Below are 17,180 nucleotides of genomic sequence, written 5' to 3'. Positions count from 1 at the left end.
CCCAAGCTAACCAAATTACTGGTTCTCTGAAGGATCTCTATTTGAACTCTAGCTCATGTCAATCAGACAATTATGGTTTCAGTTATTGACAGGTGTGAACAACAGATGATTTGAAATGTTAACTTGTGCAGATTGCAAGACAGTGGAATAGGCAAAATTAATTTTTCTGATTGCTGAAACATTAATGGGAATGTTTGGAGGATTACGGTGATACATTGACGTTAACATCCCACCTCCAAGTGTGAAAGCTTTAGATTCCCAGTTCATTTGTTGATTTCCTAATATTATCTACAGCATTAAATAATTCCATAGCATAAGTCACAGAGCAGGTTGTTCCCACCTTCAGCTCTGTTTAGAAATCTGAAACTCCATGGGTGCATTAAAAATTTCTATCATCCACACATCATTATCACTCGATAAAGGTTGATGAAAGGAGTCTGTCATTTTTTAAACTGGAAGAAATATGTTCAAAAGTGGTTATTTTAACCCCTTGTGGGCTGATTCTACATTTATTGGCCTAGAAATTCAACATCGGTAAAAACCTGTTGGTGCCACCAAGGGTCGGTGTTAATGGCCGCCGAAAATAATGGTGCTGGCAGGACCAGTAACTTGGCGCTGGTGGCTAATTAAACTTACTGTGCAATGCCATTCTGGGGATGTTGGTCCCGGCAGGCAGTCCATCATTCTCTTAAAGCAAGGCTGGCATTTCAGAAAGCAGTTCAGTCCCTTAAGGGGGAACCGCCCTCTGAAATGAAAAAAAAATGTAAAAATAGGTAGTTTTTAGCCTTTACAGCTCAACTGCCTTCCGAAAAAATAATTATTAAAAAAAATTACCAAATGGAAGTTTGCAGCTCTAAAAGCTGATAATGCCTTCCTCACCTAAAAAAGTTGTAAAAGTGCTAAGCACTAACACAAATGGTTCAGGAGGCCAGGGAAGGAGTACGTAGGGTCTCACATGCAGCTTCGTGCAGGGGTCAACAATTCAAGAGAAGCCCTCTACCCACAGGTGCCAGAAGGTCCTCCAGAAAGAAGGATGTGGAACCAGATCACTGAGGCCATCACTACCAGCAGTGTCGCCCCCAGGATCTAGCTCCAGTGCCCAAAGAAACTTCATGACTTCAGACCTCAGGTCAGTGAATACATCTTCAAAGCCGCCTCCTACCAACTGCAACACTAGCCTCACACACTGCTCAATGCACAACTCCCCCCATCATTCACCCACCAACAATCTTTACCAAACACGAGGCACACCTCACATTCCGAGCCTCATCTCACCTCCTTGGAGGAGATGGTGCAGGCATGATTGTAGGGGCATGGCTGAGACCTTGGCCAGCGGCGTGGCTGAAAGAATATAAGATGCTGGTATCCTCGTACTTTATCCTCCTTCTGGCAAGCACCTCTTGCTTTCCCGCCCTCCACCTTGTGCCGAAAAAGAAAGAAAGTAGAGGAGGAAGTAGGTAGGAAGGAGGAGGAGGAACGTTTGTTCTTAACTTGTCCCATTACCATCTCATTTTGCCTTGCACCATCATCCCTTTTATCTTTTAATCTCTCCTGCCTCCTATCACTGACCTTTCCTTTTGTTCTTTACTCCCCTCCCTCTTTCCCTGCCCCTACACTTGCTTAAAATCTTTTATATGGCTAACATTTCCCAGTTCTGACGAAGGGTCATCGACCTGAAACGTTAACTCGATTTCTCTCTCCACAGATGCTGCCTGACCTAGAACATAAGAACATAAGAATTAGGAACAAGAGTAGGCCATCTAGCCCCTCGAGCCTGCTCCGCCATTCAACAAGATCATGGCTGATCTGGCCATGGACTCAGCTCCACTTACCCGCCCGCTCCCGTAATTCCCTTATTGGTTAAAAATCTATCTATCTGTGACTTGAATACATTCAATGAGCTAGCCTCAACTGCTTCCTTGGGCAGAGAATTCCATAGATTCACAACCCTCTGGGAGAAGAAATTCCTTCTCAACTCGGTTTTAAATTGGCTCCCCTGTATTTTGAGGCTGTGCCCCCTAGTTCTAGTCTCCCCTACCAGTGGAAACAACCTCTCTGCCTCTATCTTGTCTATCCCTTTCATTATTTTAAATGTTTCTATAAGACCACCCCTCATCCTTCTGAACTCCAACGAGTAAAGACCCAGTCTACTCAATCTATCATCATAAGGTAACCCCCTCATCTCCGGAATCAGCCTAATGAATCGTCTCTGTACCCCTTCCAAAGCTAGTATATCCTTCCTTAAGTAAGGTGACCAAAACTGCACGCAGTACTCCAGGTGCGGCATTACCAATACCCTATACAGTTGCAGCAGGACCTCCCTGCTTTTGTACTCCATCCCTCTCGCAATGAAGGCCAACATTCCATTCACCTTCCTGATTACCTGCTGCACCTGCAAACTAACTTTTTGAGTTTCATGCACAAGGACCCCCAGGTCCCTCTGCACCGCAGCATGTTGTAATTTCTCCCCATTCAAATAATATTCCCTTTTACTGTTTTTTTTTCGAAGGTGGATGACCTCACATTTTCCGACATTGTATTCCATCTGCCAAACCTTAGCCCATTCGCTTAACCTATCCAAATCTCTTTGCAGCCTTTCTGTGTACTCTACACAACCCGCTTTCCTACTAATCTTTGTGTCATCTGCAAATTTTGTTACACTACACTCTGTCCCCTCTTCCAGGTCATCTATGTATATTGTAAACAGTTGTGGTCCCAGCACCGATCCCTGTGGCACACCACTAACCACCGATTTCCAACCCGAAAAGGACCCATTTATCCTGACTCTCTGCTTTCTGTTAGCCAGCCAATTCTCTATCCATGCTAATACATTTCCTCTGATCCGCATACCTCTATCTTCTGCAGTAACCTTTTGTGTGACACCTTATCGAATGCCTTTTGGAAATCTAAATACACCACATCCATCGGTACACCTCTCTCCACCATGCTCGTGATATCCTCAAAGAATTCCAGTAAATTAGTTAAACATGATTTCCCCTTCATGAACCCATGCTGCGTCTGCTGGATTGCACTATTCCTATCTAGATGTCCCGCTATTTCTTCCTTAATGATAGTTTCAAGCATTTTCCCCACTACAGATGTTAAACTAACCGGCCTATAGTTACCTGCCTTTTGTCTGCCCCCTTTTTTAAACAGAGGCATTACATTAGCTGCTTTCCAATCCGCTGGTACCTCCCCAGAGTCCAGAGAATTTTGGTAGATTATAACGAATGCATCTGCTATAACTTCCGCCATCTCTTTTAATACCCTGGGATGCATTTCATCAGGACCAGGGGGCTTGTCTACCTTGAGTCCCATTAGCCTGTCCAGCACTACCCCCCTAGTGATAGTGATTGTCTCCAGGTCCTCCCTTCCCACATTCCTGTGATCAGCAATTTTTGGCATGGTTTTTGTGTCTTCCACTGTGAAGACCGAAGCAAAATAATTGTTTAAGGTCTCAGCCATTTCCACATTTCCCATTATTAAATCCCCCTTCTCATCTTCTAAGGGACCAACATTTACTTTAGTCACTCTTTTCCGTTTTATATATCTGTAAAAGCTTTTACTATCTGTTTTTATGTTTTGCGCAAGTTTACCTTCGTAATCTATCTTTCCTTTCTTTATTGCTTTTTTAGTCATTCTTTGCTGAGCATTTTCTGTTTCTATTTCCTTGTTTATGCAACCCTTGCCAGCTTACAACCAGCATTTACAACATGTAAATGCATGTACAAGTGGTGTCATTCACATAGACTGAATAGGTGGCATGGTACAAACCTGGGACTGTTGATATCCCGTGAACTGTGAAACCACTCCTGAAGCTTTGCATCGGACACCACACCTACTTTAACCAGGTATGAAGAGGGCTCCACCCGGAAGGCCCAATAGTATTTCCCTTTTGTTATTCCTGTGTCCCCTGTGATGAAGTCTAGAGACATATAACTTCCGACGACAATCCGCTCTGCACCTAGCAACAGAGGAAACCCAGCCACACTCTCCACAGAATCTCTCTGCTTGCTTAAGATGAGGTGATCAGTGTTGTAGCCGCACTTCTCGTCAAACAAAAACCTAAAAACTATATTAAAAAAGAGAAGAGAGAAAAAAAGATTATAATCATAAGTTCACTTTCTATTTTTATTACTAAGCAGAATAAAGCTGACAGTTTTGGTTTGTTTTCTGGCCCTCTGTAACAAGGTTTCATTGTCGGAATATTTAGAACTCACTCTGCCTAGAACACATCTATACTAGACTGTTGTCAACAAGAAACAATGGTGCTTCTTTAATGTGACTGCATTACTGTGTTTCAGTGTAAAAACAACCCAGATCCATTCATTTTAATGAAGGGTTTAATATTGATGTCACTGTGGCTCATCAGTGAGCCTCTCAAATGCACTCATCTCCAGTCTTCTGTTTGCATATAACATGCTGGGGTGATGCATAAGTTCATGCCTATGAATCTTTGATCTCAGCCAAGCCCTTACAGGAACTCCCAAGGGTCAGGGGAGGAAGGGAATGATTATAGTTCACGAGCAGATGATATACTCATCTTAAAAGTGCTTGGATTGCCCTTCTGTCTCTAAATTCTGCTTCTTCAATGGTGAAAAGTGTAAGGCAGGCTAGTTCTGCTAAGCCAGAACCTGAGACACTTTGGGCTAGAGTTTCCCTAACCTGTTTTTCTGGCGCCCTCACCCAGGGTGCGCCACTTTTGTCTGCCTCCAAGCGCCTGTAAGGGATAAATTGTAAGAGTTGCAAATAGGTGGTCAGAATTATGCTGAAGGTAGTGAACTTATCAGTATTAGGAGGGTCTGTATAATTGCCTATGTATGTAGCATTTGCTAATGTAGGTTTAGCACAAATGTATAACGCATTAAACTGAATCCGTAACCCTTGTAATACTTAAACAGCAAAATCAGCTGTTGTTGATTAGAAGTCTCTGAGGAAGAGATAAGGAAGCCAGTTTAGGCGTCTATTATACTGTGACAAAGTGCAAGTCATGGAACAACACCATAGAAGATGGGCAACTACATATACCAGAGACAGTTTGATAAGAGTTGACAAAACAATGTAACTTCGCTGATAGAATTAGACCTATTGAGGATTTTGTAGGAGGGTGCTCCTCTCCAAAACCTGTAAAAATTGTACTTGAAATCTCTTGTATTTCGGAGGTTCCACGACTGAACCTTCCCGTGCATTGCTCGTAATAAAACCAGTAAACCTGAGGTTTTGTTTGTTTACTTCTGTGGTCGTTATACAGTGGGAATCTGGGCAAGGTGTATATCAGTTAGTCCACCTTGGGGGAGAGAAGCCTCCTTTTTTAACCCCTACATTTGGTGTCACGAACAGGATGCAGACCCTGTGACCTGGATGATGTGACAGCTAAATGACAGTGAGTATGTTTTGTACCACCTGCAGCTGTAGCATTGATGGAGAAGTGGGGAAGGAGGTAATCTATATAAAGAATTAGAAGGAGTAATCTGAAGAACAAGTTATAGTGAACCACGGAAGGACGAAGACCAAGGGTGAGATAGGTGTATTGCCTGAAAAAGAAGGAATACAACCTAAGCGGGAGAGGACCACAGCGATCGTTAGAGAAAAACTAAGGTGTATGTCCTGAAGGGTGACATGGTAATAACACGGAGAAGCCGGTATTGATCGTGCGCAGCGCAAACAAGAAGGAATACAACCTAAAAAGTGGGGTGGGACCCCAGGATCCGAGGAAAACTGACCAGTGGGATAAAATGCTAGCTGAGAATAATGGAAAATTAATAAAAAAGAAAAATGCTGGAAAAACACATTGAATTTACAAAGGACAGTGTGTTTTATCAAAAGATAAAAATGCGACCCTTGATAGCTGCAACTGCTAGAAAGAGAAACAAAGATGTTTAGGAAAATGGACTGGAGGAAGGTCATCAAAATACAAAACCTAATTTGAAGAAAGGAGATTTAAATTGGCTGTGAAAAAGATATTGATTTAAATATAAAAACTTACGAGTTAAACCCCACACAGAAGTTTTGTGCCGAGAAAGAGAAACAAAGATGTTTAACTATGGACTAGAAGAAGGTCATCAAAAAATGATTAAGTTCGGATAAAAAAAGGGGGAAAAAAATCTAAGTTATGCAAACTCAGCAAAGGAAGGAAAAAAACTGGGAATTAGAAAATTCTTTAAAAAGATGGAACCGGCACGGAAGTTTAGATGTTGTGCCGAGAGAAATAAAACACAAGATTTGCTCAGTGAACGGAACTGTAAAGACGAAATGCTGGAATGTATATAGCTTGTGTGAAAATTGGATTTCAATAAACAAAACAGCTATTAAAAATGTGTGGTCTCCTTTTAAATCAATGAAAAAATCTTTGGCAAGTATTTGAATTGGATGGTTAGAGAAATTGGAGTTTAATCTAAAATGCTGTCTTTCCCGATGAGAAGGTTGTATTCTGACAACCTTACTACTGATTTCTGCTGTTTTAAGGGATTCCTCATTTCTAAGCATGTTTTGAAAGCACAAAGACTTGGAGAAAAATTTTCGGATGATTACGCGAAATCACGTAATGATGTCAGGCCTTCTCACAAACTTGTAAAGGAATTAACCCTTTCCATTGACAGCTGTTTTATACTGGACATCATTAATTTGGATTTCTTAATAAAAGACTCACCTGACAGACAGAAGAAATGGTGGGATAGTCAGAATAAAAATAAAATGAAGAAAGCCTATGTAATAATACTCACCTGCTACAGAGGACAGATAGATACTCAAACAAAACAAATTCAAGAGTTAGAAGCTAAGATAAATAAGCTGGAAGAGATAAAGACAGGACCAGAAGGATAGTGCCATACGGTAATGTACCCCACGGTGGGTACGTGTAGTCCACAAACCCAACCTAACATTTAGGACCGAGATGAGGAGAAACTTCTTCACTCAGAGAGTGGTTAACCTATGGAATTCTCTACCGCAGAAACTTGTTGAGGCCAATTCGTTAAATATATTCAAAAGGGAGTTAGATATGGCCCTTACGGCCAAAGGATCAAGGGGTATGGAGAAAAAGCAGGAAAGGGGTACTGAGGTTGAATGATCAGCCATGATCATATTGAATGGTGGTGCAAGCTCGAAGGGCCGAATGGCCTACTCCTGCAGCTATTTTCTATGTTTCTATGTTTCTAATGGTAAACTAGACTGGGGTAATGAGTGCGGAGTAGAGTGGCCCCCAGCACATGATAATGGCTATTTATCAGTGGCACCGATACGCGCTACCACCATTCCCAACAATGGACGTAGAGCAGCCCACATTACCATACAGGGGGTACTCCTCAGCCCATAAGAGAGACAAATTCTATTGACTGAGTTACCAATCCATAAAGCAAAATAGTAGAAATACAGAATTCTGACAAAATATTGGAATAGAATACTGCGACTCAAAAGGCAGGCAAAAGGGTAGGGGAGTACGGGGAACGAAAGTGGATTGAATATAAAAACCACTCTGGGGCGGATAACCCCGACAAAAATGATGCAGCATTCTTGAAAATATTTAAAGACGGACTAGGAGAAGCACATCAAAAGATAATTAAGTTAGGATTTAAGATAGGAGATGATTATGATGAAACTTTGGAGTCGGCAGAACACGTAGAGGAGTTAAAGTCAGAACAAAGGGAGAAGATAGCAAAAATAGCAGCAGAGACAAAGGGGGAGGAGACACACCCCTGCGCAGCTTGCCTGATGTTTTAGCTGCAATAAGGGAGGAGGCGCAGGAAGGCGAGGCCCAAAACAGGCAAAGAAGGGAGCACCCTTTTGCAGGATGTGGATGATATCCTTATTGCCTCCAGCACAGAACAACAACACGTACTAGCTTCAACTACAATGCTAGGAGCTATACAGATTGCGGGATTAAAAATAAATCCGAGGAAGGTGCAGATGGGAAGGAGCAAAGTAACATCTAGGATACATGACAGATGCCGAAGGACAGAAAGGAAGCAATTCAATCAATGCCCAGGCCAGGAACCATGAAAGGGGTCAGGCAGGTACTAGGGCTATTCAACTGCTGCAGAAAGGTCAGGAAATTGTGGTTGTAAGGTTAAAACAAGCTCTCACAAGTGCTCCAGCCCTGGGATTACCCGACCAGAATAGGCCCTTCCACATCTATACCCACCACAGTAAAAATCGTTGCATGGGGACAGGCATAGGCCAGTGGCATAGTAACGTCAGGACACATAACCAGCATACCTTAGTAGAATTGCTTAACACAGGAAGGCTAAAACCGGTATCCAACGCACGAAGGGCAAGGTGGGAAGCAATGCTCTTACCACCCCAACGGAGAGGCACAATAAAAGACAACTGTAACAACCCTGCAGGATGGATCATTACGCAGGGAAAGGAGCATCAGTGTAGCCCAACAGGAGAAGCCGAGGGAAGTAGTCAGGCAAGTGAAACCCCGCTTGAGGAGGCAGACATGGATCTATATGTAGATGGGTCTCGGCACTATATGGGACACCACTGATAGGCCGTGGTAGATAGCAGCGGACAGGTCAAAAGGGAAGGACAGTTTGAAGGAGGTCAATCAACTCAAGTGGCTCTACCTAAAGCTCTGAGGCCGGCTAGGGAAAACTTGCAGATAGATTTTAGTGGACCGTTACCCAGCAACAAAGGGAAGACAGACTGCCTAGAAGTAACAGACCAGTTTACGAAGTGGGTAGAGGCTTTCGCCACTAGAAATTGTTCAGCAGAAACTGTGGCCAGGATCCTAGCAGAAGAAATAATGCCACTACAGTAGACTTAAATCAAGGTGCACACTACACAGGGAAGGTGATGAAACAGGCCTGCGCTTTACTAGGGATCAGGCAAAAATATCCCATATCAAAGAGACTGGAAAGGGATGGATAGACAGGATACCCTGAGTACTAATAAAACTCAAGGCAACCCCTAGTCGGACGCCAGGACTGACACCCATTGAACTAAAAAAAGACAGGATACGGAAATTTGTAATGGAACTCTGTAAGCAGTTACATGATTTAAAGACACAGGCTAGAGATTAGCAAATCAAGGACTTAGAGAACGACACTAAGGGACAGAAGATCCAAACATCCCAAATAGGCAGTGAGGTGATTACCCCAGATGTGTCCAGGCTGGCACCCAAATGGACCGGACCCTATCAGGTAATAATGGTAAGTTATGGTAGTTATAAGGGGTATCGGCAAGTGGAAACACTGGACCCAGTTAAAAAAGCATGGTCATTAACTAACCGGTGCCGACTGGGAAGGGGGTGCAGATTTCACTCAACATCTATGAATGGTGGTGGAGGGATATCTCCCGAGATAGACCCACCAACACGGCCCCACCCACTGCTTTAGCAACAGTGAGCACTACCAGGGCCCCGACCATCACACCCCCAGTGCCACAAACGTGTCCAACTATGAACGCTGGGGTAAAAGGGGGATTGATAAGGCAGATCAAGGATAAGATACACTTCGGGGTACGTCAGCGAATAATTACTGTATTCCTAAATTTTATTCCTATATAACCACCCCCAATTTCTGCGGGTTAAACACTATAAACCTGTACAGAAACCTGACCCGGTGAGCACTTAAAGGTCTTAATCAAAAACTGTGAAGTTTAATGGGGAAAGAGGATCAGGTAAAAAACAGGACCGGGGAAAAAGAGGGATACTAGAAATGGTACGCGGCAGGATACGTGGCGGGATTTGCGACAGTAAACACTATAGACCTACACACGATAGATAATCGAGTTAATGCTCTAACACGAACCTTACAGGGGTTGCTGGAAAGGGATGAGGATAATGAAAAGATACAGGTTCAACTGGGTAATGGCTCAGAAAGGGAATTATTACAAGTGGCCCACACATTGCGAGACAACTCCAGAACTATAAATTCGATGAAATAGAGCAGAACGGAACTTAAGTAAAACCATACAGACAGAACTAGTATGTACAGGATATGGAGCATGGTTGCTCAATGGAATACAACATAACCTGGAGCAGCTTCAGAATGGAAAGGTGCCGGATTGGATAACACTTGATGTATTTACCAACTGGACCTTGGACAAAAACATGACTCATGCCTGCGAGGTGCGGAGAAACAGTTATGCTTGGGTCCCAAAGGCCAGATGTGTAACTGCACATTTAAATATAAAAGGTTTTGTATTATCTATACCACAATATGATGTGACAAAGGGAGATCCTCTATACCAAACAATGTAGGAGAAATAAGAAATCAAACTCGTGTGCGGTACCAGGACAAACCAGAAATGTAACTGAAGAGAACAACAGTACTAAGAATCTCAGCATAGATGATTGTTATAAAAATAACCAAGTTGCTTTATGTCAAGATCCACTACGAATGATCAAAGATGACTGTGGATATAACCAAGTGGACAGGTGCATCTTGAGTATCACCACCCTAACACAGGGCTACTAAATTATCGCTGTTCCATGAGGAAATGGAGATTGATGTGTGAGCGCCATGGCAACTGAAATGAAGAAAGGAACACTTCATGCACCATTATGGATATTGACTTCTGCTTTACTCCACTTGACGAGACAGATATAAACGGGTTTATTATAACCCCTGAGCTTAAGGAGGAAAGATCGATGGGACAATGATGGACATTGCCTGAGGAGGTTATGCGAAGACCATCGGGCCACAAGGAAAACTGATACTCGAACTGAAAGAGGAACAAACTCGATGAATTGGACACCATTCGACAATATAGGGGATACCCCAGGCGGGGCAGAAATTTGGCAGAATACAGAAGACCCCAAGTGGAGGAAAGATAGAAGAAACAGAGGATACCCCAGGCGGGACATAATTCGAACACCGAGAAAATGCTGGCTAAAAAGGACTTATACACAAACTATATTGGACTAAATGTACTGGTTGTAGTGCAAGCGAACTCATCTTGCTGATATTATCCTGTAAAAAGGTGTAACCGACGTAAGAGGCAGGCCCTAGCCCGTACTGTAGTTAAAACATTGAATAAAGGGAAATCGGAGAGTCCGGTAGAAAGGACTTACTTAGTATAACCTTGATGGGAAAGCCAACAGGTAGATCCTGCAGCTTGGGAAGTAGCACTACCCATGTGAAAGGACAACCCTGGAAGCTCAACCATGAAGTATTAATTGGGAAATGGCCTATCTTGGCCATATAGCCAAGGGCCATTAGGTGGGAATTGTAAGGGATAAATTGTAAGAGTTGCAAATAGGTGGTCAGAATTAAACTGAAGGTAGTGAACTTATCAGTATTAGGAGGGTCTATATAATTGCCTATGTATGTAACACTTGCTTATGTAGCTCATCCCAGGCAGTCCCTCGAACGAGGATGACTTGCTTTCACGAGTTCGCAGATGTTTCGACGAAGGACCTGATGTTCCAGTCCTGAACACCAATTGAGGAGGTGGAAGATGCCTGTGCGTGAATTTTTTTAATGTGTAGTGACTATTGCACATCAGCCACCACACGGGCTCGACAGAGCTAGGCCTTTATCCATTGGCAAGGGTTAATCAGGATGACTGGAGACCAGCTCTGCTGCACGGACCTAGTACACATACATATCACAGTGTGGGCTGGCCCGTGCTGCCCCTGGGCTTTTCTGGGCCCCCGTATCCTCATTTGCTGCACCTCTGCCCACGATGTCCCAGGGCCCGGCGCTCCAGCTCTATTTATAAACCCGACCTGCGGTGGTGTTCTCACACGGGTCAGGGCGGCCCACAATGTTCCAGGACCTGGCGATTAATTAGGAGAAGGGGAGGGGGGTGCTGGTCAGATCACTGCCTTTAATTAACACGGTGGGGGGCATCTGACCAGCGCTTTAACCAACCATGGCAACCATGTGATTCCTCGCCTGGGAAATCCGGGCTTCTAATTGCACATTTCAAGAGATAAAATAGTGTTTACAAAGACGGTGTTAAATAAAACAGAGAAGGGCGTTTAAAAAAAGAAAATGTACAAATGAAGGCAGCGGTTGGAAACGTAATCCGCTCGTGCTGGGCGCTCAACGTTCCATCGGCCGCCCCCCCGCCTCTCCGGGGCAGATGTTTGTTTATCCAGCAACCCTCACGGGCCGTCGCGCACACGCACGCACGCGATTGGACAGGTTTCTGAATGGCAGGAGGAGTTCGAGGGCTGGAATCTTGGCCTTTATTTTGCAAAGGGGATGGAGTATACAAGCAGGGAAGTCTTGCTACAGCTATACAGGGTATTGGTGAGGCCACACCTGGAGTACTGCGTGCAATTTTGGTTTCCATATTTACGAAAGGATATACTTGCTTTGGGGGCAGTTCAGAGAAGGTTCACTAGGTTGACTCTGAGAATGAGGGGGTTGACTTATGAGGAAAGGTTGAGGAGGTTCGGCCTCTACTCATTGGAATTCAGAAGAATGAGAGGTGATCTTATCGAAATGTATAAGATTATGAGAGGGCTTGACAAGGTGGATGTAGAGAGGATGTTTCCACTGACAGGGGAGACTAGAACTAGAGGGCATGATCTTAGAATAAGGGGCCGCCCATTTAAAACTGAGATGAGGAGGAATTTCTTCTCTCATGTAGGTTTATCACAAATGTATAACACATTAAACTGAATCCGTAACCTCTGTAATACTTAAACAACAAAATCAGCCGTTGTTGATCAGAAGTCTCTGAGGAAGAGATAAGAAAGCCAGTTTAGGCGTCTATTATACTGTGACAAAGTACAAGTCATGGAACAACACCATAGAAGATGGGCAATTACATATACCACTCAGAGACAGTTTGATAAGAGTCGACAAATCAATGTAACTTCGCTGATAGAATTAGACCTATCGAGGATTTTGTAGGAGGTTGTTCCCCTCCAAAACCTGTATAACTTGTACTTGAAATCTCTTGTATTTCGGAGGTTCCACGACTGAACCTTCCCGTGCATTGCTCGTAATAAAACCAGTAAACCTGAGGTTTTGTTTGTTTACTTCCATGGTCGTTATACAGTGGGAAGCTGGGCGAGGTGTCAATCAGTTATTCCACCTTGAGGGAGAGAAGCCTCCTTTTACCCCAAGAGACGGGCAGGTGTCCATTAACTATATCAGTTAGTCCACCTTGAACGAGAGAAGCCTCCTTTTTACCCCAGCAGCGCCGAAAAAAGACGTCCGTATTCTGGCCGCTTCCCAGCCTCTCCTCAGTCGTGGCACAGTGTGGCCCAATGGATTAGGGGTGGAGCCAGGTCCCGGCGCTGAAAACAGTGCCGGGACCTCTGCACATGCGTGCTAGAGTCTGCGCGCATGTGCAGTAGCTCCTGGCAGGCTGTTTCTGCAAATGCGCGCTGCAGGCTGTGTGGGAGGGGCCCAAAGCACGCTGTCCCTTGCCATGATTGAATGGGCTCCCTCATTGGTGGCCTGCTGCATTCCCTAAAGTAGGACTTCTATTTTTTTATTTGTTATTTACTGAGTGATTTTGGTGCTTTAGGTGCAGGGTTCCTTCTAGTTTTTATTTGTTAATTAATTGCTTATTACTTTTTGTGCTTTGTTTGGTGCTTGATGGTGCTTTAAATGTAGTTACTTGCACCGATTCATTAACTCTAGGTAAGGTTTTTCTGTGCAGACAGAAGTGACAACATACGCTGGTCTAACTTAATTTGGAGTAACTATGGCCCCAAGTTTCGGCCTCAGTTGTTCCTGATTTTTTGGAGCAACTGGTGTAGAACAGAATATCTTAGAAATTCAAATTCTCGGCATTTAGTTTGCTCCAGTTCTAGTCAGTTAGAACAGTTTCACTTTGGAACAGAATTTTTTTTTCAAAAGGGGGCGTGTCCGGCCACTTACGCCTGTTTTCAAAGTTTCGGCAGTGAAAACTTACTCCAAACTAACTTACAATGAAGTAAGTGAAGATTTTTGTACCCTGGAAAAAACCTTGTCTACACTTTAGAAAATCAGGCGTAGGTTACAAATCAGGCGTAGGGAATGGGGGGGTTTAAAGGGAAGTTTACAAACATTAAACACTTCAGTTTTATAAATAAAGAGCCATCATCAATAATAAATGATAAAAACATCAATAAATCAATCAAAAAAAATTAATAAGAAATAATTTTCTACTTACCGACTGCAGCACCGGGAGCCCTCCAACAGCATGCTGGGATGCCCCCCCACCCCCCCCCCCCTCCCAACAGTGTGTCTCTGTCAGTGTCTCTGTCTCTCTGTCTGTCTATTTGTGTGTGCCTCTCACTCTCTGTCTGTCAGTGTCTGTGTTTCTGACAGTGAGGGGAGGGGGGCAGGGGGAAGGAGGCAGAGGGGGAGGGAGGGAAGGGGGAAGGATGGGGGAGGGGGGGAGAAGGGGGGGAGAAGGGGAAGGGGAAGGGGGGAGAAGGGGAAGGGGAAGGGGGGGTGAAGGGGAAGGGGGAGAAGGGGAAGGGGTAGAAGGGGAAGGGGAAGGGGGGAGAAGGGGAAGGGGGAGAAGGGGAAGGGGGGGAGAAGGGGAAGGAGGGGAGAAGGGGAAGGGGGGGAGAAGGGGAAGGGGGGAGAAGGGGAAGGGGGTGAGAAGGAGAAGAAGGAGAAGGAGAAAGGGGGGAGAGGAGAAGGGGGGAAGGAGAAGGGGGGGAAAAGGAGAAGGAGTGGTGGAAAGGAGAGGGGGGGGGAAGGAGAAGGGGAGGGGGGGAGGCTGAACGGGCCGGGCCCGGCGGCTGGGCCCAAGACTTCGGGCAGGGCCCGTCCCCAGCACCAGATTTACAGGTAGGTGGCATTGGGTCGGGTCGGGTCCGGGGTCGGGTGCATGGGTCGGGTCGGGGGGAGCGCAGATCGGGGGGTGGTGGGAGGGAGGTCGGTTCGGTTCGGGTCGGGGGGGGGGAGCGCGGGTCGGGTCCAGTCCGGGGGGTCGGGTCGGGTCCGGTCCGGGGGCGGGGGGGGGGAAGCGGGAGTCGGGTCGGTGTCGCGGTCGTGTCTGGTCCGGGGGAGTGGGGGGGGGAAGCTGGAGTTGAGTTGGGTCGGGAGGAAGCAGGAACTGGGCGTAGGAGGAGCCTTATGCACACAGCCCCAGTGAGGCCATTCGGCCAGGGCTAGGGCCTGCGTGCTTCAGGCCCCTCCCACACAGTTTTGGGCGCCTGGAGCTACTGCACATGCGCGCCCACTGTAGCGCGCATGTGCAGAGGTTCCGGCACTGTTTTCAGCGCAGGGACCTGGCTCCGCCCTCCCACAGCTCGTGCTGCGCCGCGCCGAGGGCCAGAGGACCAGCAGGGAGCCGGAGAATCTGGAAGTTTTTTTTAGGCGCACTTTGTGGCGCGAAAAACGGGCGTCCAGGTCGGGGCTAGGCACGGCCCGAAACTTGGGCCCTATTTGCTGGCTAAATGCCTAAAACAGGGATAAGTGGCTGGGCACGCCCCATTTTGAAAAAAAAAACTGAACTAAAAAAAAACCTAACTAACTCACTTACACTGGCGCAAATTAAATGGCCAGAATTGCAACTAAAAAGATAGTCCAGAAAAATCAAGTTGCTCCAAAGAAAAAGGAGCAACTCCTGGAGAAACTTGGGCCCTGTATAACTAAGAATCTACCCTGTATACAGTTTACAAACAATGACTTGCAATGCTGTAACAAATGGATGTAATATTCAAATTGTTCTGATGTAATCTTCTAATTCTGAAAGCACCTTGCATGTAAAATGATGTTCAATCAATATAATGCATTTAAACCCAATATAAATGCATAAACACAGAAACTATTAATTTAATGGAGGAAACACGAGCCCTGAATTTCCTTGGACTTTCTGCTATAACTTTGAGGAAAGTGCGGTGGAAATTCCCTAAGCCAGATATTAATGTCCAAATATGTTTAGTAGCAGAATTGAGATGTGGTTACACAGACTTGAACCAATAATAATTCTTTTGTGACCAATGAACTCAAGAAATATTCTTGGATTTCCTCACGCACGACAGTGGCTGGCACACAGCTTCCTTCTCATGACTGTCTAATTTCCAGACTAGACCAAGGTTTAACTTCCAGAATCCTACCACCTGAGGGCCTTGTTGAATTAAAGCTGCCCCAACAGAAACTATTAGAAGACAAGGTGGAGGATGGGGAACACGGGTGGGTCCCTGTAATCTCGCTCAAACTGCAACTCTCTCAGCAGGAGTGTGCTTAATCACATTGGTATCCTCTTCACGTGTTGTTTTGCGAACAGGCTTACTGCGGCTCTCTTCTTGTGTTTCATATCCTCTACAGTGCTCAAGGAATTAATATTTCATGACATTTGTCAATTCTTGCCTATTTCAAGGGATTCTCACTGTTTTGTGGAAAAAGCAACTCCAGCCAATTTCTGTGAAAACAAATACCCCCGGCTTCATTCATTTCAAAGGATTGGTTGTTTTTGTCACTGGTTTTCTTTTTTTTTAAACTCACTATTTGCAATAATTTGACTTTGGTAATATTGAATAATGAATTTTTGCGTTTTTAAAAGGTTTTCTAAATTTATATTGTAGTCTGAACTTTGGGACCTTTTTGGAAATTAGGTGCTGCAACAAGGTAGAGCCAGAGGTGTGACAAGGACAAATGCCACACAAATTCAGCCCAGATGGTTGCTGGGAACACAGGGAGAAATTTTGTTGGGATATTAAAGGGCGGGTCACAGATATCTCCGGCGCCAATGTGTGCTCCAGCAACCCGAGGTTAACAAGTGATGGTTAGATATGCACCCATGAATTTCAGCACTGTACAGACGGGGATCCAGGTGATAACATTATTCAGGGCAGAGGTCCACAAGCAGGAAAGGTGATGTGTAAAGCGTTTTCACCAGTATTCCTTGTGGAATTGAACCTCTGCCCCAGACTGGATGTTACTATACTCCAAACCCTTTCCATACAGATGTTCCCCTGTAGTGATCATGGGGCTGGATTTTCGGCTTTCTCCATTTCAGGGCAAAAATGGAGGCGGTGTAACCCAATTAGCGTTAGCGATTAATTGCCTAACTTTCGGCAGTTGGAGTCTGCACCAGGGGCGCAGCACAAAGGGAGGCGTTGCACTATTTTCGGGGTGCAAAATCGGGAGCCTCGCCAACTTTAGTGCAGGGCCAAGAGCGCTCCGAGACAGGCCTTGGGAGGTGGGGGGGGAAAAATTCAATAAACATTGCCAACACCCTTACCTAACAAGTCGCTGCAAAAAATATGAAAAAGTAAAAACTTTAACTTACCTTTGTGTAAAGTATGTAAAGTGCTGCACCCCACTCCCAGC

At 45.0% G+C, this 17,180-nt stretch overlaps 1 protein-coding gene across 7 annotated transcripts in view; it reads right to left on the bottom strand.

Moving 5' to 3' along the window:
* trim36 (tripartite motif containing 36) overlaps positions 1–17,180 on the bottom strand; it is a 172,050-nt gene that overhangs the window by 9,100 nt on the left and 145,770 nt on the right. For 3 of the 7 annotated variants that reach the window (XM_070883630.1, XM_070883640.1, XM_070883652.1), the window contains 2 exons: positions 3,775–4,072; positions 1,276–1,419 (listed from right to left, as the gene is read on the bottom strand). In XM_070883630.1, the coding sequence (XP_070739731.1) occupies positions 1,276–1,419; positions 3,775–4,072 (442 nt within the window). Of the gene's footprint in view, positions 1–1,251; positions 1,420–3,774; positions 4,073–17,180 lie in introns of all 7 variants that reach the window. The other 4 variants (XM_070883661.1, XM_070883671.1, XM_070883690.1 and 1 more) reach the window with 2 other exon arrangements.

The sequence above is a fragment of the Pristiophorus japonicus genome, chromosome 1, assembly GCF_044704955.1.
Source record: "Pristiophorus japonicus isolate sPriJap1 chromosome 1, sPriJap1.hap1, whole genome shotgun sequence".
NCBI classification, from domain to species: domain Eukaryota; kingdom Metazoa; phylum Chordata; class Chondrichthyes; family Pristiophoridae; genus Pristiophorus; species Pristiophorus japonicus.
The sequence above is the reverse complement of the archived record's forward strand: the minus strand, read 5'-3'. Positions and strand labels throughout refer to the sequence as shown.